The sequence below is a fragment of the Labeo rohita genome, chromosome 25, assembly GCF_022985175.1.
Source record: "Labeo rohita strain BAU-BD-2019 chromosome 25, IGBB_LRoh.1.0, whole genome shotgun sequence".
NCBI classification, from domain to species: domain Eukaryota; kingdom Metazoa; phylum Chordata; class Actinopteri; order Cypriniformes; family Cyprinidae; genus Labeo; species Labeo rohita.
Window position 1 is genome coordinate 9705518 of NC_066893.1, and position 24358 is coordinate 9729875.

The 24358-nt window shown below is 29.1% G+C and overlaps 1 protein-coding gene across 2 annotated transcripts in view; it reads left to right on the forward strand.

Annotated features, from left to right (window-relative positions):
• otud7a (OTU deubiquitinase 7A) overlaps window positions 1-24358 on the forward strand; it is a 110790-nt gene that overhangs the window by 43518 nt on the left and 42914 nt on the right. For both annotated transcript variants that reach the window (XM_051099064.1, XM_051099065.1), the window contains exon 3: window positions 8083-8213. In XM_051099064.1, the coding sequence (XP_050955021.1) occupies window positions 8129-8213 (85 nt within the window). In that variant the 5' untranslated portion in view covers window positions 8083-8128. The remainder of the gene's footprint in view (window positions 1-8082; window positions 8214-24358) is intronic.

Genomic DNA, 24358 nt, shown 5'->3' on the forward strand with positions numbered 1-24358 from the left:
CATCGAAATGATTACAAAAAACTTTAACTAAAACGAAAATGGACAATATAAAAATTAAACATTAAAATATTTAAAATATTAAATAAACATATAACAGCCCAATAATTTGTAACACTAATTTGTATGTACAGTATATATACGCCATAAGTTATTTATTAATTATTAATTAATTAATAAATGTATTCATTAATTTATTAAATAAAAAAAAAGAAAACACTTAAAATTCAAAAGCAAAATCAAGTCCCTACAATATTTACCTCTGAATATTGAAGTATTATATATTTGTATCAGGGTTATTATAGGTAAACTAAAGCTAAAACTAACACTGAAACCTAAAACAAAACCATAAAAATGATTACTTAATATCAAATAAACATTAATTAATGAATTCATTCATTAAAAAATCTAGCTGCTATGGCAGCATTTCTTAATTTAATTTTGTTTAACTTGATGTACTAAAACAACCAAAACTGAAATAAAAATAATTAAAATCTATAATAAAAAATATTTAAGTAATATTTAATATTTTAAAAAAATTCAAACACACACATTAAAATGACTAAAACGTTAACTAAAATGAAAATGGACTAAATTGAAAATAAAAACTTAAAATTATTTTTTTATAAGTAAAATCTTAAAATATTATTTAAAAAATTATTACAATCTTAAAATATTAATACAAATATATCACAATAATTTTGTAACTTTTGTAACATAAAAATAAGTTGTTATTAATTAATAATTAATTCATTAATTCAAACTAATAAAAAAATAAAATATAATATCTCAATAATTTGTAACACTGATTTGTATGTATATATTGTATGTTATGTTGTTGTAATTTCCCACATTATATATTAACGACACTGGTTGTGTAAAGGTCATCAGGATTTGTGATTATGTCATTCTCTCATCTGTTTGAACCTGACAACATCTGGCAGCACAAATGTGACCTATGAAAATGCACAAAAAGAAACCACTTGCTGACAGAGGCTATACAATTGATATTGTTAAGAGAAGTCAGACTGAAAACGCACGCTGTAGTGACCAAGCCTCTCATCAGCAGAAAGAATCAAAAGGCTAAGCTCACCTTTGCTGAGAAACATGTTGTGTCTGCCTTTCACTGACTTGTTTACACACTTGGTCTTCAGTCTTTCCTCAGTTTGACGCAGAACAGAATGTTTCCCATCGGACCCAAATAAATGAATCTTGCTCTTATTACCAAAGTAAACTTTGGACCTGTTCTCCACTCTCCACACATGCTTCTCAGCAAAGGGGAGCTTAGCCTTTCAATTCTTTCTGCTGATAAGAGGTTTGGTCACTGCAGAGTGCGTGTTCAGTCTGATTTTTCTCTTAAACATGCAGAGAAAGATCTAGACACTGTTCAGCACTGAACTGGCGAGCAATTCCAGCTGCAGTGCTGAACCGATTTCACGTTGAGAGTTTCTGCATTATTCTCTCATCTCGTGCATTTGTCTTACGTGAATCACCAGCCTTCTTGGGGGACTTGAATGAATTAGGGTGATTTCACTGGGTGCTGGCCTGTTGTTTCGGAACCTGGCGCGTACCATGAAATGCAGGAGCTTTGTTATTTTGCTAATACCTCTTAAAATGAACCTGTGAATGTCTGTTGATGAGCACGTCTTCGACAAAATAAAATGTGCCTTTTTTTTAATAATGCTGTTTTATTGCTTTTCTTTGTAGTTGTTGTTTTTTTTTTTTTTTTTTAAGTTTTCCTAATGAATCCTGCTCAAAATGATAAATTGACGACAGCTACAAAAAAACAAACAATAAGCTTGCGAAGCTGTTATCGTTCCATCCTGACGGATAACAGCTATGAGCGGCATCCCGGAAAATAAACCGTGGAACTTTGACCAATGGAAGGACAGTTTGCTGGCGCGTGACTTGTATTAACAAATTTGGTCAGTTTATAAAATTTGCTGTTTTTTTTTTTTTTTCTTGACAAGAAGTGTGTTTATTTAGTCACAGAATGTCTTTTACATCAAATGGGAGACTTTTCAGACACACACTCCAACTTCACTTCAGCGCCGGCTGCTAGTCAAACAAGCGTGGAAATGATACAGGTGACGAGGGAGCTTCAGTAGGACAAATTTCAGTAAAAACTAATTTAACGTTACCTGTCCCATCAGCAGTTATACTGTGCTTGTAGCACGCATGCGTCAATTGGAGTGGTGCACGCTGTAGCCTGTATCATTTCATGTGAAACGACGAATGAAACTACGCGCATGCGTGTCAGATCTGCGTCACATTCAGCAGCGGCAGCTCTTAAAGTAATAGCAGCCAAATAACCTACACTGTAAAAAAACAATTTGTTGAGCCAACTTAAAATAATTTGCCTTAAAATTTGAAGTTCAGTCAACTCAAAAAAAGGTTTAGTCAATTTAAAATGTTAAGTTTTACTAAATGACAACTTAGATATTTGAGTTGATTCAACTTACAATTTTAAGGCAGCCAGGTAACAAACACAGCTGTTAAGTTTAACAAACCAATTTTTTTTTTTAGCCAACTCAAATATCTAAGTTGTCACTTAGTACAACTTAACATTTCAAGTTGACTAAACTTATTTGAGTTGACTGAACTTCAAATTTTAAGGCAGCAGGGTAACAAATTATTTTAAGTTGAGTCAACAAATTGTGTATTTTTTTTTATTTTTTTTTTTACAGTGTAATAACCCAGCTGCTGTGATGTCTGTTAATTAAATAACAAAAAAAAAAAAAGAAAAGCAAGAACTTTTGTAGCTTTAAGGATTTATCGATATTTAGTATTTAGTGTTTGATTTATTCAATTTCTGTATATTTCCTACTTGCTGAAGGACACAGGTAAATAATGGGTTTATGTGAAGATTGTTTCAAGTTCACTTAAATTAGAAGCTATTATTTAAAGTCTAATAAATGTTAAAATGAATAGCTCTTAATTATATTGTAATGTTGAATGGTTATAGTCAATAGTTAAATAATAGGAAAAAAACAGTCCTACTCACCTTCTGTCATACACAAAGATGCCATTAAACAAATATTAAAAATACACTGTCTTTATGTTGTTTCTACATCAATTTAAAGATTGAAAGTGAAATTACTGCAATATAAAAGTATATTTAAAAATATTAACGTTACGTGAGATTAATCGTGATTAATCACGATTAATTTCCGAAAAAATGTGCGATTGCTTAATTTTTTTAACCGATTAAGAGCACTAATATATACCATTAATACTATTTGTCAAGTCAAGTCCATTTTTGTCTTATATTAGACTCTAGTGACCCATCCATATTTTGTTTTGCTTCTATGAGTTGCACTCAGTAGTGGGCCGTTAAGCTTTTTCTCCACTGTGGGCAGCATCACATTCCGCTCATTTTTGTGTCACGCTTCGTAAATGGTGCGGAAGCTGTTGGCCGTCGGTCCGACCCTCTGACACACGGCACACGTGCAAGGATAAACAGTCCTCTGTTATTGCAGCGAACCTGTAGGTGTTCCTCCCTCCCGCCAGCATAGCTGGGTTCGGTCAGATCTCACCAGCATCAAACAACGGCGCATTTCATAAGGCAATGACAAAAACGGCCTTGAGCAGAATGTCAAAGCCAACGTGTCCCAGCTGAAAAATCCCACACGCAGCCTGCATACTGTCAGCACGGTGTTGAAACATCACACCAGTCTGTCTGCTGTCCAGCGCTGTGACTCACTCGCACGGCCTTGTGACAGCCGAACACACCCACAAACACGCATGCAACAGGTTATTGACACACCACCACTTAAAGGGACAGTTCACCCAAAAACTAAAGTCTTGTCATCATTTACTCACCCTGAAGTTGTTCCAAACCTGCATGAGTTTCTTTCTTCTGTGAAACACAAAAGATGATATTTTGACTGGTAACCAGACAGTTCTATAGTATGGAAATACTATGAAAGTCAATGGGGTCCAAAATTCTTCAAAATACTATCTGTTTTTCCTTTCTTTCTGTAATTAAACCACATTATGCCAAACAGCTGCGTCCCACAGAAAGCACTGGTGTAACATTATCTCTTCTCTTTGGGAGTTTATTAGTATTTCTAGCTGTATAATCATATCCAGGTGTCTTGCTGTCAGCTGTTGTGAGAATCGATCAGTGTCCACACACTGTAAAAATGATTTTTCAAAGTAAATGAAACAGATTACTGGCGTACGTTTTACAGGAAAATGCCTTCTTAGTCGTTCTGCTTCAGAATTTCATGTTTATTTAATGTGTGACTTGATCCGCTAATGTCTGACAGCGCTCCTAACACTTTTGGTCTTGATTTTGTTTTTATATATATTTACTAGGGTTGTAACGATACATGTATTTGTACTGAACCGTCACAGTACGGGCATCTCGGTTCGGTGCATGAGGCCTTACAACGAATATAGGCAATTCACCCTCAATCCCAAAATGAGGTACATCTCTAGTTTCAACATTATTTGTTTTTTCACACATTCCTCTTTAAAAGAAAAGAAGTATCATATTTTTGCAAACTGACCCACATTTACAGTAGTAAATCGGTTTGACCACTGAAAATGTGTACATTTTTAACAATTTAAAACTGGAGCCATATTAAAATTCCAATATCTCTGGAACCGAACAATATAGGCCTTTAAAATGAAGAAGCCGAAAGAGAAGTTTATTAACAACTAGAATCTAGAATAATATTACGATATCTTTAATACTTCTTAAGTTATAGACACGCAAACTTTGGAAAAAGAATATTTATGCCACTCAGACAGGGTTGTTCAATGCAGTTGTTTTGACAGAAGGAAACTGGATACATCTCTAGTTTCAACATTATTCGTTCATCACAAATTCCTCTTTAAAAGAAAAGGAGAATTATATTTTTGCAAACTGACCCACATTTGGTTTTTGACCACTGAAAATGTGTACCAATTTACTCCTGGAGCCATATTAAAATTCCAATATCTCTGGAACCAAACCATACAGGGCCTTAAATATAAAAAATGCCAGAAGGAAAGTTTATTAACAGCTAGAATCTAAAATCATAGTGCGATGTATTTAATGCTTTTTGAGTTATAGGCACGCAAACTTTGAAAAAAGAATATTTATGCCACTCAGACATGGGTGTTCAAAGCAGATGTTTTGACAGAAGGAAACAAGATACATCTCTAGTTTCAACATTATTTGTTCTTCAGACATTCCTCTTTAAAAGAAAAGAATCATAATATTTTTGCAAACTGACCCAGATTTACAGTAGTTTTTGACCACTGAAAATGTGTACATTTTAACAATTTACTCCTGGAGCCATATTAAAATTCCAAAATCTTTGGAACCGAACAATATAGGGCCTTAAAAATAAAGATGTCAAAAGGAAAGTTTGTGAAGACATAATATCTAAAGGGGCATTAAGATATTTTTAATGCTTCTTGAGTTACAGGCATGCAAACTTTGGAGAAAAACTTGGAAAGTGCTCTTTCCCCATTTTTGAATGGTCACCATTGGCACATAACAAAGATTGCTAAAGTCAACAGATTTTACTAACAGACCTACCAAGTCATTTTTACTGCCCCCTCTACAAAATAGTGGATTACTCAGTAAATATTTATCCATGACATTTAAAATTTTGGCTTTCATCACTATACATGTCTATCTTTCTTCAGAAAAAAGATTAGCAAAATCAAAATTTGAGCTGAGGAAGTTTTTGAAATTTGGTTGATTTGACATGGAATAACCCTATAGTTACTTCCCAGCTAACAGGTTATGTTCTCAGAACTTTGGTTAAAGGTTTACTCTACCCCAAATCCATAAAAAGCTTCATTTGTCTTTGGAACACAATTTAGGATATTTTGGATGAAAACCGGGACGCTTTTGACTGTCCCTTTGACTGCCAGGTAAATACCACTGTCAAGACCCAGAAAACTATGAAACATTGTCAAAACAGTCCATCTGCCATCAGTGGTTCAGTTTGGATTTTATGAAGCGACGAGAACACTTTTTGCAAGCTGCAGATGCCGTTCTGTGTCAGCCGCACCACACGGATACGTTTTGTACATGTATTTACGCTTTGATCTGAATGAAAACAGCGTATCTGGCTTACACAGTTTGCATCCAGCAGATACTGCCCAAAATTTCCAAATCCAAATGACGTGGACAAGACGAATTGTTGAATAAAATCGTTATTTTTTTTTTCTTTGCATACAAAAATTATTCTCATCGCTTCATAAAATGTAGATTGAACCACTGATGGCAGATTGCCTCTTTTCACAATGTCTTTCATACTTTTCTCGGTCTTGACAGTGGTATTTACCTGGCACTCAATCGGACAGTCATGAGCCTCCCGGTTTTCATCCAAAATATCTTAAATTGTTTCGAAGATGAACGAAGCTTTTACAGGTTTGGAACAACATGAGGGTAAGTGATTAATGACAAAATTTTCATTTTGGGGTGGAGTAACCCATTAAAGGAGAAGTCCACTTCCAGAACAAAAAAGTACAGATATGTATGTGTATGTGTTCATGTCCTTCTTTCTTCAGTCATGAAGAAATTATGTTTTTTTGAGTTAAACATTTCAGCATTTTTCTCCATATAATGGACTGATATGGTGCCCCGATGTTGAACTTCCAAAATGTAGTTTAAATGCAGCTTCAAACGATCCCAAATGTGGTTGTAAACAGCCAAGGAAGAAGGGTCTTATCTAGCGAAACGATCAGTTATTTTCATTAAAAAAATACAATTTAAATACTTTTTTAATCACAAATGCTCGTCTTGTCTTGCTCTCCCTGAACTCTGTGTATTCTGGCTCAAGACAGTTAGGGTATGTCGAAAAAACTCCAATCGTATTTTCTCCCTCAACTTCAAAAATCATTTCAAAATCATCCTACATCGCTGCAGAAGTACCGACCCAGCCTTTGCAAAGGGAACATGCAAAGAAGATCAAACACCATCAACAAAAAGGTAAAACAGCGATATAAGACGATTTTGAAGTTGAGGGAGATTTTTCGACATACCCTAACTGTCATGAACCGGAAAAAAACAGTTTAGGCAGAGTGGGACAAGATGAGCGTTTGACATTAAAAAGTATATACATTGTATTATTTTTATGAAAATAACAGATCGTTTCGCTAGATAAGACCTTTATTCCTCAGCTTGGATTGTTTACAACTGCATTTGGGATCATTTTAAGCTGCATTTAAACTGCTTTTTGAAAGTTCAAAATCAGGGCACCATATCAGTCCATTATATGGGGGAAAATCCTGAAATGTTTCCCTCAAAAAACATAATTTCTTTATGGCTGAAGAAAGAAAGACATGAACATCTTGGATGACAAGGGGTGAGTACATTATCTGTCAATTTTGGTTCTGGAAGTGGACTTCTCCTTCAACATTGCAGCAATGTTCTCTCAAAGTTCTGAACAAACGTAAATAGAATGTTTGTTTAAAGTTATCTGGTGTTTAATATTCTTTTCAAAATGTTTGCACAAAAATATTATGGAACATTTTTCTCCTAAAACTTTTAGTTGGACTTTCAGCTAACAAATTCTGCTGGTCTGACATAAGTTTTAATGTAGTTTCAGAAAAAAAGGCATTTCTTGAGACTTATTTGAGAATGATTTGAGACTTAAAATGTATCATAAACGTTTTACAGCGTACTTGTTTCAGAAATAATATTTTCATAAGTTTACAATCAAGAAAAATTGTTAAAATACTGGACATTTTGAAAGTTCAGAGACCATTTCGAAAAACTGTTTTCATATCTTATTGGGAACATTAGCAAACATTCTTAGAACATATTTTTGTTAGCAGGTATTGTTTCATTGTACTTATTTGTGAAACTGACTACCAATTTCTGAGTGAAAATTGATTCAAGATAAATCCTACAGCATTTTTTGTTGTTGTTTTCAGTGCAGTCACTCCTCAGTCATATCACTCATTCCTCATGCTGCATTCATCTCTGATTAATCTGAATGTGATCAAACTGTAAATAACAGCTTAATGTACTGGTAATGCTGCATTTGCACTCAGTCCGTGTTTTTGTTGTTGGTTTGTCCTTCTCATGATGTTTCACATTAATTTATGTGATATTTCCTGTGAATTTTTGTGTAGATGAGAGCGTGAAGCTGCAGGGCAGGCAGCACAGCCACATGATCCCATGACTCTGGACATGGATGCGGTCCTGTCAGACTTTGTTCGGTCCACAGGGGCAGAACCGGGTCTGGCACGAGACCTGCTGGAAGGTAAGAGACCTGATTTTCCCTTCTTTTTTTCTTTTTGTTTTTTACTGGAGGGTAGTTTTGTTCAGATGTCTTGTATGTCTTGTTGTTTTTCATGTATTGCTGGTTATTGACCAGTGTCATTGCTCATGTTACATTTAATGGTGATGATGCCTCTTTTAAGGGCCCCAGAAGTATTCGGTTAAGTGTCTGTGAACATGATCCACTAATGTTTGACAGCCGCTCCCAATACTTTTTGTCTTTAATGGTATTCCAGTTGTTGCGTGTGTTCGTGTTTAGTACGGTGTATTATTTTATATGTATTTGTGGATGTTTCTGGAGTTGTTTAATTTCTTCTATAAAATCTTGTGCTGCTGAGAATGTAATTCTCAATGTGTCAACGGCGCGTTGGATTTTCAGCCCTCATGCTGAGTTTGCTTTCAGTCCATTAATGGCTATTATTAATGGCAGTAAATGTGTAATAGTATGTCAGCTATATTATGTGCAGTAATATATATCAGCACTGTAAAAAGTGAAAGTGTGCATATGTGGCCTGTAGAAGCTACAGTATTTAGTAAGTACTTAAGTAAGTCAGCAAGCAATAAATAAATAAATTTGTGTAATTTTATGGAATATTATTACATTTTATAACATGTTAAATTATATAAAATAAATAAATAGATAAATATTTCTAATTTTATGAAATATTATTACATTTTATATGTTATACGTTACATAAAAAAGAAATGATTACATTTTTGTAATTTTAGGAAATAATAATACATTGTATGATTTGTTAAATGATATAAAATAAATAAATACATTGTTGTAATTTTAAGAAATATGATTACATTTTATGTGAAATTGTATGAAGGAATAAATTAATGAATAAATCATTTTTGTAATTTTATTAAATATGAATACATTTTATGATATGTTAAATAAATATTTGTAATTTTAAGAAATATTGCATTTTACAATATATCAAACTATATAAATAAATTGTTGTAATTGTATGAAATATTAATACATTTGATATTAAATTATATAAAATAAATAAATAAATAAATTATTTTTTTTGTAATTTTATGAAATCTTACATTTTATAATATGTTAAAATGTATAAATAAATATTTCTGATTGTATGAAATATTAATACTTCATGATATTTTATGATATGTTAAATTATATAAATAAATGGATAAATACATATTATTTTATAATTTTATAATTGTATGGAGTATTATTACATTTAATGTTAAATTGTATACATTTATTAATTCATTTATTAATTAAAAAAGAAATACTAATTCCATTATGATATATTAAATTATATTAAATAAATAAATAATATATTTTATGATTAGTTAAATAAAAGAAATAAATATTTGAAATTAAGAAACATTAATACATTTTATAATACATCAAACTGGATAAATAAATAAATCAATTAATACATTTTTGAAATTTTATGAAATATTAATACATTTTATGTTAAATTATATAAAATAAATTAAAAAAATATATAAGAAGTCTTACATTTGATATGTTAAATGATATAAATAAATAAACAAATAAATAAATAGATGAATGTAAATTCATGAAATATTACATATAATTTTATAATTGTATGAAGTATTATTAGATTTTATATGGTAAATTGTATAAATAAATTTATTAATAAAAAATAAAAAATATTTTATGAAATACTAATACATTTATGATATATTAAATTATGTTAAATAAATAATACATTTTATGATTAGTTAAAATAAATATTTGAAAATTTAAGAAACATTATTACATTTTATAATATATCAAATTGTATAAATAAATAAATCAATTAATTAATTTTTGTAATTTTACTAAAATATTAATACATTTTATGTTAAATTATATAAAATAAAATAAAAAATATATGAAATCTTACAATTATGATATGTTAAATTATATAAAAAAATAAATAGATGTAATTTCATGTCAAATTGTATAAATAGACATATTATATTACATATTAATAAATAAATAAACATTTTTGTATATTTTTATGAAATATTATTATATTTTATAATGTTAAATTATATAAAATATAATATATTTTAATATGTAATCCCTTCGTGATGTAATACTAAATGAATTTTTTTTTTTAATGAATAGAAATTCCAAAAGAACAGCATTTCTTTGAAATACTTTCAACTTTCAAGTTTTCCATTATAAATGTCTTTACAGTCACTTTTGACCAATTTTTAATGCATCCTTGCAGAATAGAAGTAAATAAATAATAAATAAATACTGACCCCAAGCTTTTGGAAGTTGCATAAATATATATTTATCCAAGTATATAATCACTTTAAATCTGTACATACTAAAAGAGTAATTTGAATTTGATTCCTTATGATACGCATACAATTCCTTCAAAATGAGTTTTGTTTGTGTCACTGTACCTCGTATAGTAAGGTAAATTGCTGAGCTTTACTAGATATACAAGTACTGTTGGGACAGTTATGTGTCTCTGCTTTTGTTTGTGTGGCGTCTGTGTGTCTAGGCTTGATTTTTGTCCCATGTGTGCTTACAATGACTTTATGGTTCAGTCAAGCGCAAAATGCACCGTCAAATCTACAGTGGCCCTGTCTTTGAGATTTAGCTCAAGCTAGGTTGTTTTCTCTAGTATAATGTGTTGATGTTCAGCTTCTCTTCTCATGATGTCTGTTCTAGTCTAGGCCCGATTGGCGCGTTCTCAGACCTGCGTTTTAAGTCTAGTCCCTTTTGGCTCGTTGATGCCGTTTGCGACTCGTTCCAGACTCGCTTGAAGGTCTCGAGGGTTTTGGTTTGTGCTGCGATAAGGGTTTTGCGCTGGTCTACTTTCTGCTCTGATTGGCAGCAGGGAGGGCCTGCCACTGTGGGCGGCGGGGCAGATTTAGGGCCTGGTGATGGCTTTACGACCAGGCTTCCCCTAGAGACCTTTGTGCCCATTGAGTGGAACTCATTGAGGAGTGGAGGGCCACAAGTGCAGTCTGTCCCGAGGAGACGGGCCAAAGAGAGAGAGAGCGAGAGACATATCGACAAACAAGACGTCAAGGCCAAGGGTAGAGAAATATTCCCTCTATTGAAAAGAATAGCACTGAGAATAGAGCCAGCGGAAGAAAAGAAGTGCACCCTTTGAGAAACAACGTGCAAAGAAGAATAGGAGAGTTAAAAATGTCCTTCAAAAATGAAGGAGAAATATGGCTGCGTTTCACCTAAGTATTATTGTAGTATTATTAAATAGTATGATACAGTTGTAATTCAAAATGTACTATAATATATCATTTAAAGATATAAAATATTTATTTGCTTATACATAATTATACAGTGTTCAGATTTTAGCATTGAAGCATTATTGTTATTTAATTTATTGCAATGTATTTGTAGTATATTATTATATATTTATAAATTATATTATTATTTATATAGTATTATTTTTTAATTATTATTATTATTAAATTGTACTAAACAATTGTTTATTTATTTGTTTGGTTGGTTGTTTGTGTACTATATAGTTTAAGTGGTATCTAAATTATTGTAATTTAAAATATACTGTAATATATCACTTAATAGATAAAAAATATTTATTTATGTATAAATTATTATACAATTTTCAGATTTTAGCATTTAAGCATTATTATTTATTTAATTTATTATAATTTATTTGTACTATACCATTATATTTATAAATTATGCTATTATTCATATAGTATTATTTTATAATAATTAATATTAAATTTTACTATACAGTTGTTTGTTTATTTACGTACTATATAGTTTAAGTCTAAATTATTCTAATTTAATTTATTGCAATTTATTTATACTATATTTGTACATATTTATAAATTATACTATTATTCATATAGTATTATTTATAAATTATTAATTATAAATTATTTTTTTATTTATATATACCTTATTAATATAAATTATTGTAATATTTATTTTTTTTAGATATTATCAATGTATTATAAATTATAAATGATTACGAAATATTATTATGTAAATTAATTGTAATTTAAAATTTACTATAATATATAATTGAAAAGATTACTTTTTACTTATAAATTAAATTATTATACGATTTTTTATATTATTATATCATTTAAACATCATTATTTATTTAATTTATTGCAATTTATTTGTACTATACTATTATATATTTATAAATTCTACTATTATTAATATATTATTGTTTGTTTATTTACTATCTAGTTTAAGTAGTATCTAAATTATTGTAATTTAAAATGTACTATAATATATCATTTAAAAGAAATGAATAATTTATTTACTTGTAAATTATTATACCATTTTTGGATTTTAACATTTAGGCATTATTATTTATTTAATCTACTATAGTCTATTATCATTAAATTGTACAGTTTATTTGTTTATTTATTTATTTATTTATTTATTGAATAGTAATGCTTAAATGAGTCTGAAAATAGTAACTAAAATAAATAAGTGTTATACTTTATAAATTAGAATACATTTAAAAATATATATTTATAACATTTTATAATGTATTTTATATTTTATATTATTTAATAAATAAATATTAGGTAAATAAAACGTTATATATGATAATGTATTAATTTTCATTATTTTATTATTTGATATCATTTAAAATATACGTCTCTCTCTCTCTCTCTCTCTCTCTCTTTTTGTATGTATATATATAGAGACAGAGACAGAGAGAGAGAGAGAGAGAGAGAGAGAGAGATCACAAGTCAAATTTTTACATTTTCACATTAAACTGACAATATTCTTTCAAAATAGGTGGTAGAACAGCAAGATAGTAGAAACAATAAGAGAACAATATGACTCCAGGGATGCTTTTTCCCAATGCTTTGACAACAATTTTATGACATTTCATTTTTTTTATGGCACTTAGGTTGTAATGGGTGAATATACGTGTGCATTTGTACCCTAGCGCACACCTGCTTCGGCTCCAGTAGGGCCTCGCTCAGCATCAGCTATAGGAGCTGTTCAGCTGCATGTGTTGTTCTCACCTGCCTGAGCAAGGCCACCTCACACCTCAGAGCTGTCGCACATCATCACAAGATGATATTACACATCTCTTTGAAACCTGACGCTGATAGAGCACTGCTGTTTTAAACAGAAAGCTGGAGTAAAGATGAACACATCCATCTTTGCCTTGCCATCATCGCCCTGGTGATATTTACAAGCACATGAAAAATTATTCATGACAGGGACATTTCATTAGAGCATAAATGTAACTCATTAAAATGACTTATTATAGAATGTTATTGTTTATGTATTTGTTATGTATGTTGTTTATTATTATTATTATTATTATTATTACTTTATTATTATAAATTATTATATTTATTTATTATATATTATCAATGTATTATAAATGATTATGAAATATTATTATATATTATTATTATATAAATGAATTGTAATTTAAAATGTACTATAATATATAATTGAAAATATATAAATGACTTTTTACTTATAAATGAAAATTATTATACCATTTTTAGATTTTATCATTTAAGCATTATTATTTATTTATTTTATTGCAATTTATTTGTACTATACTATTATATATTTATGAATTCTATTATTAATGTATTATTATTTATAAATTATTATTAAATTGTTCTATATAATTGTTTGTTTGTTTATTTGTTTATTTATTTACTATGTAGTTTAAGTAGTATCTAAATTATTGTAATTTAAAATGTACTATAATATATAATTTAAAAGAAATAAATTATTTTCCTAAATTAATTCTTAAATTAAGCTATATTATTTACTTTAATAACATATTATTGTTAAATCATACTATAATGTTATTTATTTATTTATTTATTTATTTATTTCAGAATTACAGAATTTCTTAATATTTAAAATATGTTGTAATTTAGAATTGAAATTATAAATTATTTAATGATTGATTTATTTGTAAGTTGTAATGTTTACATTTTCAGAAGGATTTAACTATTATTATTTGTTTAATTTAGCCCTGTAGTTACAATAAATTGTATAACAATTTATTTTTTTTTTTTATCAATCACTTTTTTTTTTTACAATTTATAAATGATTTAAACAGTTTAAGATATTTAAACAGTATTTAGGCAGTATAATTCATTTCATCTCATGTGTATATATATTAATACAAATTATAATTAAATTATTTATTTATTTATTTACACAGGTTATGTATTATAAGCCTATAAATTGTTTAATTTGTATAATATACTTTATAGTAAGTATTTCATTTATTTACTTTTTTAGTTTAAAAGTTATTTTTATTTATTTATTACATAATATTATACTATTTTAAGATTTTAGCATCTAAGCATTATTATTTATTATTATTTACTTAATAGTGTTATTATTAAATCAGTACATATTATTTGTTTGTTTGTTTGTTTATTTTATTAAATATATAAAGTGTTATTAAAAATTTAGATTATAAATTATGTAATGATTTATATAGTAGTTATAACATTTTAATTTCAGAATTATTTAAGCATTACTGCTTGTTTAATTTAGTCCTATAGCTACCATTAAATTGTATAATAATTTATTTTTTTATTAATAAATCACTTTATACTGTAGAATTTATATATTATATGGAAATATATCTTAAAATCTTAAAATATTTTAAGATTTTTAAAAAGTTTTTAGACTATTATTCATTTAATCTCATATGTCTATATATATATTAATATAAATAATAATCAAATTGTACTATTTATTTATTTATTTGGTTAGTTAGTTAGTTAGTTAGTAATACAAGTTATTTATTATAATTCAAACCAGTTTTAAAATTTGTACAATACACTTTATATTAAGGATATCATTTATTTATATATTATTATACCATTTTAAGATTTTAGCATATAAGCATTATTAATTTGATAACACTATAACGATATTACTAAATCATAATATACTATAATATTGTTTATTTATTTGTTACTGTTTGTTGTAATTACATAATTTATTGAAATTTAAAATTTGTTGTAATTTAATATTTAAATTATAAATTATACATATATATATATATATATATTTTTATTTTTTTTTTTTTTTTTTTTTTTTTTGCAAGTTACAACATTTAAATTTTCTAAATTATTTAACCATTATTATTCATTTAATTTAGTCCTGTAGTTACCATTACATTTTATAGTAATTTATTTTTATATTAATTATTAAAACATTGTAAGATTTTTACTTAAAAGCAGTGTTTTTCATTTAATCTTTTATGTCAATATATAATAATATAAATTATAATTAACTACTGTTTATTGTATTTTATGTATTATAATCCTATTGTAATTTGTATAATATTTAGGATTTTAGCAGTTAAGCATTATTTTTTATTGTTATTAATTTAGTCTTTTATCAGTCTGTTATTAAATTGTACAATACAATTGATTCATTCGTTGCATATGGTTGCATTACACACACACACACACACACACACACGCACACACGCGTGTATATGTATATATGTGATGCAACCACTACTTCATATGCATTTCCATAGATTAAGCAGCTTGCTGAGTGTTTTTGTCTGATCCAGCATTTATTCTCCATAAATCATGTCAAACATCAGAGTAAATGTCCTGAACCAGCTATTTTAGATGTTGCATAAGCAGTCCTACTATCTCTGTGCTAATGTACATTTAAACCCCTCTCTGAGGATTCTGCATTAATAGATAGCCGTTAAACACTTTCAGCAAGGACGTTCTTCAGAAAGAAAATCTTGGATCAGCACCTCCCTGTCCCATTCCCTCCTAAAAACCCACAAAACTGTTCTGAGATCAGTACTAACTCTCTCTGAGGCGCAGCTGTAAAACACTCTGAGACTTGTTATTCAGAATTAGCAATTTGTTAATGCTCTTTAAATGGCCCCACCGCTGACATTTCCCTCTAACGAAAAACAATCCCACCATAGTTATGAATGAAAAGGCTATGAAGCGCCTTCAGTCCTCCCCCTAGATTCAAAATAAATTGCCCCGCTGCAGTCAAGCACGACATACTTTGTATCCAAAAAGCTTGAGGGGGGAAACAACCCTCAATCCACATGTTTATGGCTTATTAGGTCTGGAAATAAAATGCTGATTTCCTCCTACTGCGTGGTTATGTAATCCATCGTATCCTGCGAAGCTTATAAACGCATTTTCCAAAAAGCATGGGAGGCAGAGGGGGTCGAACGTCGGGGCGGTCAGGAACTTTTCACCGTCAGCTCCTCTGTGTGTACGTGCAGGAAGAAGTGTAACTATTGAATGGGGCATGTAATGAGACATAAAGTGGACTTATTAGTCAAAGGTTGGCTGGGGACGCAGACCCTGCCAGCTGTCTACAGCGCCCCAGCCGTCACGCACACTCTTGAGCGCTCACAAAGCACTGATATTTATGTAACATGCACTCGGTAACCTCTGTAATGCCCTGTTTGCGACGTCATGTCGCTCTATCGCTAGTGGGCATTTTTTTGCAGCTGGATGCTCTAGTGCTATTGTCGGCCTGGGGATTTGTTTGTAGCTTCTGAATATCTGATCATAATATTTTGGAAACGCCCACAACCGATAAAGTGCAACAGCTGTAAAAATAAAAAAAGAAGTAAAAACTCTGGAAAATGTATTTTTAAAGATCTATTTTACACAAAAATGAACATTTACTAAAAATTTCCTCAGATAGAGATGAGTTTGTTTCTTTATCGGAACAGATTCACCAATGACTCACCAGTGGATCCTCTGCAGTGAATGGGTGCCGTCACAATGAGATTTCAAACACGAATCCAGTCTATCAGTTAACATCATGTAAAGTGAAAAGCTGCATGTTTGTAAGAAACAAATCCACTGTTAAGATGTTTTTAACTTTAAACAAGTCATTTATTCATGTTATTGCTTCCTGATCTGAATTAAGAGAGAAATATGCACTGATCAAGCACCGTTTACAAGCAAAAACCATAAAAACATGTAGCTTTTCACTTTACAAGATGTTAATTGATGGACTGGTGTTGTGTGGATTAGCGCTGTCGCTAACAATTATTTTTGGTAAACAATTATGTGATTAATCTGATGATTAATTGAGTAATTAAATAATTATATATTATTTTATTTATAAATCACTTTATACTATTATTTATATATTATACCTAAATTATTAAAGCATTTTAAGATATTTAGGTAGTATTTAGGCAGTATTACTTATTTAATCTCATATGCCAATATATATTCATGTAAATTATAATTAAATTGTACTATTTATTTATTTATTTATTTATTTATTTATTTATTTATTTATTTATTTATTTATTTATTTATTTATCAGGCTATGTATTATAATCCTGCAAATTTTGTAATTTGAATAATATACTTTTATTAATTACATATAAATTGTTATGCCATTTTAAGATTTTAGCATTTAAGCAATTTATTATTATTAATTTAGTGTAGTCTGTTATTACTAAATTGTACAATACATTTATTTATTTATTGTCTATAGGGTTTGTATTATACATATGTATCACACACACACACACATTTATGTGATGCAACCACCACTTCATTTTGATTATTTTGGTAATATAGTAAACAGTCATTTATTCTGATGATTAATTGAGTAATCAGATATAAAAAAAAATATATATATATATATATATAATCTGATAACTATATATATATATATATATATATATATAGATAGATAAATAGATGGATATTGGTAATTGAGTAATCAGTCGATCAGTCGACTCAATTATATATATATTACTCAAGTATAAAAGATATATATACTCAATTACCAATATCAAATATGTACATATATATATATATATATATACACTACCGTTCAAAAGTTTGGGGTCAGTAAGACTTGTAATAGTCTTTAAAGAAGTCTCTTATGCTCATCAAGGCTGCATTTATTTGATTAAAAATATAGAAAAAAAAAACAGTAATATTGTAAAATGTTTTTACAATATAAAATAATGTTTTTTATTTTAACATACTTTAAAAAAGAATTTATTCCTGTGATGAAAAGCTGAATTTTTATCAGCTGTTACTCCAGTCTTAAGTGTCCCATGATCCTTCAGAAATCATTCTAATATGCGGATTTATTATTAGAATGATCAATGTTGGATAATATCAACAGTTGTGCTGCCAAATATTTTTTGGAACCTGTGTTTTTTTTTTCAGGATTCTTTCAAGAATAACAAGTTTAAAAAGTACAGTGTTTATTCAAAATATAAATATTTTATAACAATGTAAATTATTTATTATTAACTTTTAATAAACTTTTAATTATTAACTTAATACATCCTTGGTGAATAAAAGTATTAATTTCTTTAAAAAAAAGAAAAAAGAAAAAAAGAAACAATAAAAATGTACTGACCCCAAACTTTTGAACGGTAGTGTATATATATAGGTAATTGAGTAATCAGTCAATCATTCTGATGATTAATCGAGTAATCAGATAGAAATAAATAAATAAATAAATATATATATATATATATATATATATATATAAAATGGTCTGATAATTTATTTAATTGATTCACGCTATTACCGGTATTTTAACGGTTACTCGACACAGGCAAAATGCAACTGAGGATTTTTCGAGTACTCAAATTGAATCAAGGAATTGCGACAGCCATAATGTGGATTACTTGTGGATTTTTGTGATTTTTATTTTTATCAGCTGCTTGGGCTATCATTCTGACGCCACCCATTCACTGCAGATGATCCATTAGTGAGCAAGTCATGCTGTAATGCTGTAATGTGTCAGAATGAGAGTCTTAACAGCTGATAAAAACATTACAGTAATCCACAAATAATCACGATTAAGTAATCATTCATGAAACAATTTCTGTAAAAACATTACATTTGAAGCAAACATTTATGTAAGAATGATCTTACAAACAATTTGAACAGAAATGTGTTCTGTCTCATGAATGAGGCAGACATTACACAGACTGTATTTCTATTCCTCACAGTCTCATATTTGTTTGCGTCTACTCTGACTAAAGTCTGTAAAATGATGTATCAGAAGTAATTAAAGGCTGATCTAGCCTCATATTTACCACGGCTGGACTGTTTTTCTACAGTGTACTGACGTCAGTTCTCACTGTTCATAGTATTCTGGTGTTAGATGCCTCATGTTGACAATATAGTGTGCTCTACAATCTACTGATTGGGAGTAACTAGCATAAAAACAGTGATGCTAGCTATATTTTTCAGTAGCATGACTAGCCCATCTGTTTTCAAAATAACAGATTTTTCAGTAACAAGCATTATTAAGAAATGGCTTAATATAATGTAAATTATGTCTTTTACTTAAATGTGTAGTAGAAAACCCACTAAAGATTTACGTTATTAAAAAAATCCACATATGTTGGACTATGGGGTGCACCATTATTTCAATGACATCAAATGGTAACACTCAGGTAAGCTACTGGTGTTACCTGTTGCTATTTTTTGCCTCAACACAACTCAGAAAATAAAATACTTAGGCTTAAACCAAATGCTGTACCATAAGTGACGGGAATAACGGCGCTAAAAATAAACTGCGTTACTAACGGCATTATTTTTTGTAGTAACGAGTAATCAAACAAATTACTGTTTTCCAATGACAACGCAGTTACCGTTACTGACAATAAAATTTGGTGTTATTAAAATTTATTATAATATTATAATTTTATTTTCAGTTCATCTGAATGGATGCGCAGCGTACCTGTATTTAATGAACTGTAAAATCTAGTTTGAAGGGACATGCTGTCGCTTTGTCTCACACACACGCAAAGAAACATACAGAGCGAGAGAGTCATATACCATGCAGAATTGACACGCTACATGTAATCGATATTCTTTGCTGTATTTTCCTGTCAAAATAATAGAGTTCCTTTGTAATTCTTCAGCTTTTAAGAACTGCCAATTTCTCCGGTAGTAGGCGGAACTAATGCACGAACGGCAATCTCATTGGCTGGCGCTCACCTGTTATCGTCCCTGTTTTGATTTCAGCAAATCAGTTTGAGCGAACACAGACAATGTGATTAATATTCATGAACCCAGCAGCTCATTAATCCATAGTGCATTTTATATTGCTATTAGTAGTAGAATTCATAGTAGTTTTGTTATCTTTTCAGTATTATTTTTTGTTTTTTTCCCCTTTTTTATAGAAACACTTAATTACAAACAATATCTTGAGCACCAGTCTTAAGTTCAGTCAATATGACAAATATGCATTCTACATGGTTATTCTAAAGTTCTAATTACTAAAGTTTAATGCTAAATTATCATAATGTCATATTATAATGCTTGACTGACTGATGCTAAGTGTACATTCAGATATTTTTAAAAAAAGCTGTGCCATTAAGCTTTATGTATCTGGTAGGTAAACTAAAAATTTCATTTAAATTTCATTCATTTAACATATTTAATATTGGGGGCATCCAAGTTATTTTACATATTACTTTCGCTGGTATTACTTTCCCTGGTAATTAGTTACCTTTATAATGATGCACAGTTTCTAACTTAGTTACTGTTAGTGAGAAGTAAATAGTAACTTTTTTGAAGTAATAAGCCCAACACTGCATACCATCGTATATATATATATATATATATATACCATTTTTTTGAGTGAAATCCACGCTGAGAAACCCCTTCAGTGGCCGTGGTGTCATGACAAGCTTCTCTTTCTTTTTGGAATTATTGCATGAGTAGACACATTTTATTATGTCTTTTCAAATGTTGAATTCCCTTAATCATAACATTTTTAGTGCTATTTTTAAATGTTTATTCAAGCAATAATATATAAATGATCTCATGCAGGTTTATGGCTAAAATCAGAGATTAAAAATGAATTGGTTCTAAGTAAAAACGTTAGGCTATTACATTTCCCGAGTTAGAACGAAACAAACAAAATAAAACATTAACCTACTTAATAAATTCAAGGCACTGTAATTTCCTCATTCATTTGGTACAAAGCTATTATATGTAATTAATATATATAGAATCATTTTATTTTGTCATATTCATAATTTATGAATTTATTTATGAAACTTAGTTTTGAAGTATATCTAGGCTATTCGTTATGTATGTTTGTTATAAAGAAAATTCGTTAGTCTAGACTTCAGTTGATTTAATATTCTTAATAACAAATTTTAAGAAGTTATACATTTAAGAAGGCTTGTTTTTATTAGACTACAGAACGAAAAAGAATTTTTTATCATCTTTAAAATGAGAGAAATCACTGACATAATTAAGGCTATACTTTCTTCGACTGCAGAAAAAACAAAATTATTTAAGTTTGCAGTGTTAACTTATGAATTAAAAGAAAGACAAGAAAAAAATCACAACAAGAACAGTTGGTAGTTCTCTTGTAATCAATAAAATGTTTGACAAAATGACAAAATAAATGCTGAATGATGTTTGACAGTAAACGCATCTCCACTGCACATTCGCTGGTTTTAGTCGCAAACAGTAAACTTGTTTAAAAAAATCTTTATGGAAACAAGGCATTGTATCAGTATTTTTTTTTCCAAGTTGTGTTGAGGTAAAAATAGCAACAGGTAGCACCGACAGCCCACCAAGTGCAACCATTTCACATCATCGAAATACATATAAAACATGTACATGCATAAAACAATGCGTTTTTTTAAATAACGTAAATCTTTCATGGGTTTTCTACTACATATTTTAGTAAGAGACATCATTTAAATTATATTAAGCCACACAAGTCTTAATATCTGGGGTTCTGTTGGATGTTGTACTGACACCTACTGGTGCGGATGCATGACAGGGCATTGCTTTGTGGTTTTTAGCATGTCATGAACATGCTAGAAGATTCCGAGGTGTGTTGCTTGTCTACGATATATTACAAATACGACAAATCGAATACATATGCACAACAAAAACCTCACACTTTCACTTTGACCAGACAAACAGCTGGAGCTCTTTGAGGACTAGACTTTTCACTGATCCAACCACACCAAACTGCTCTCACATCAGAGCCACAAGGCTCGAATGATCCCCGGCTGTGTGTTTAAGGTCTGATTGACTGATAGATGGTGGCAGGGGAAGGATGTGTCCCCGGTTGTCAGTGCCACTCATCATTAACACGTCATCCCACCTGGCTGTTGTTGTTGTCGGTCTCCCGCCTCCATCGGCTCCCTGCGGATCCACCATCACAGACGATGTTGTGGAAAGCTGAGTGGGAAGGGCCTCAGTGTTTCATCTCAGGCACAGGCCCTTTGTGCTGTTAGAGGTGTTCTGGGAAAAATGACTCAGCTGACACTGTCAGACATTTTGGTATGAGGCTTGTGCTCAATTCAGTCACTGTTGTGATTGAGAGATGACATTTCACGGCGGCGATTGAACTTTTAGGATTAAAGAGCTGTTATAGAAAGACAAAAGTAGAAGTCTTTAGTTGTGTCAGTAATGAAGCTTTATTTGTGGTTTGTAAGGGGTGTATTGTCACCCTCTAAAGGACTGATAAGGTATCACAAGTACTACTAGTGTTATTTCTGCAGAAATAACTGTGAATAGTATGCAAATTTTCTATATTCATTTTACAAACCTCTGTCTGTTGTCAAATAATATGCTGTTTCACATACTGTATTAGTGGAATACATATAGTGTGCAGTATTCAGTATGTAGTCAGCTTATAGTAAGCTTTTCAATTCGGAACCAAAAACAATGATTGTCGCTCTAAGAGATTTAATGTGTCGTTCCTTCGCATCTCACGGCTAATCGACTACAATGTCACTCCCCTCTGCGTAAATAAAGCAGAGCAGCTGATTAACGGGAAAAGAAAAGTTTAATTACTGAAAGAACATCTTGCAGAAGGACTGTGAATGTCTTCGTTCATTAGCAAAGACACAGAAAAGCACCAAATTAGAGTTGTTCAGTTGTCTAGTCTCATTCTTCACCTGCTCATTTTATGTTATTTGAACAGAGAAACTAGCAAGGAAATTGGTTGCAGATTGCAAACTTTGAATTTTGAAGACTTTTATCCAAAAATACTTTAATTTAATTTAATTTAATTTATAGTTGTATAATATACATAAAATGTACAATTTAAAATAAACAGTACAAATATATTTATATTTAATGTATAGTACAGAATATTCTGCCAAAAAATGTAATATATATATTTAGAATATATATATATATATATATATATATATATATGAAAATATATGAAAATATTCATACAGTAGGGATAAATTGTAATATATGAAAAATATATAAGGTATAGAAATATATGTACATTTGAATATAAAGGAATTATGAATAATAACAAATTGTACAAAGATATAAGTACCAGTACATTTGAAATATTTGGAATCAGTTTAATATAATGAATAGAATGAATAGAATGAATAGAATAGAATAGAATAGAATAGAATAGAATAGAATAGAATAGAATAGAATAGGCCCTATAATATAATATAATATAATATAATATAATATATAGTTGTATAATATAAATAAAATGTACAATTTAAAATAAATAGTACAAATATATAGCATAAGCACAGTGTTTTATTTATATTTACTGTATAGTACAGAATATTTGCAAAAAATATATATTGTAGGGATAAATCGTAATATATGAAAAATGTATCTAAAAAATATATAAAGTATGAAAATAAATGTACATTTGTATAAAAAGGAATTATGAATAAAAACAAATTGTACAAAGATATATAAATACTGTCTAGTATATCTGGAACATCTGGAATCAGTTCAATAGAATAGAATAGAATAGAATAGAATAGAATAGAATAGAATAGAATAGAATAGAATAGAATAGAATAGACCCTATAATATAATATAATATAATATAATATAATACAATATACTTGCATAGTATAAATAAAATATACAATTTAAAATAAACAATAAAAATATTCAGCATAAGCACAGTGTTTTATTTAATGTATAGTACAGAATATTTGTCATAAAGATATATAAATACTGTACAGTATATCTGGAATATCTGAAATCAGTTGAATATAATATAATATAATATAATAAATAGTTGTATAATATAAATAAAATATACAATTTTAAATAAACAAAAATATATAGCATAAGCACAGAATGTTTTATTAATATTTATATTTATTGTACAAAGATAAATTTACTATACAGAAAAAT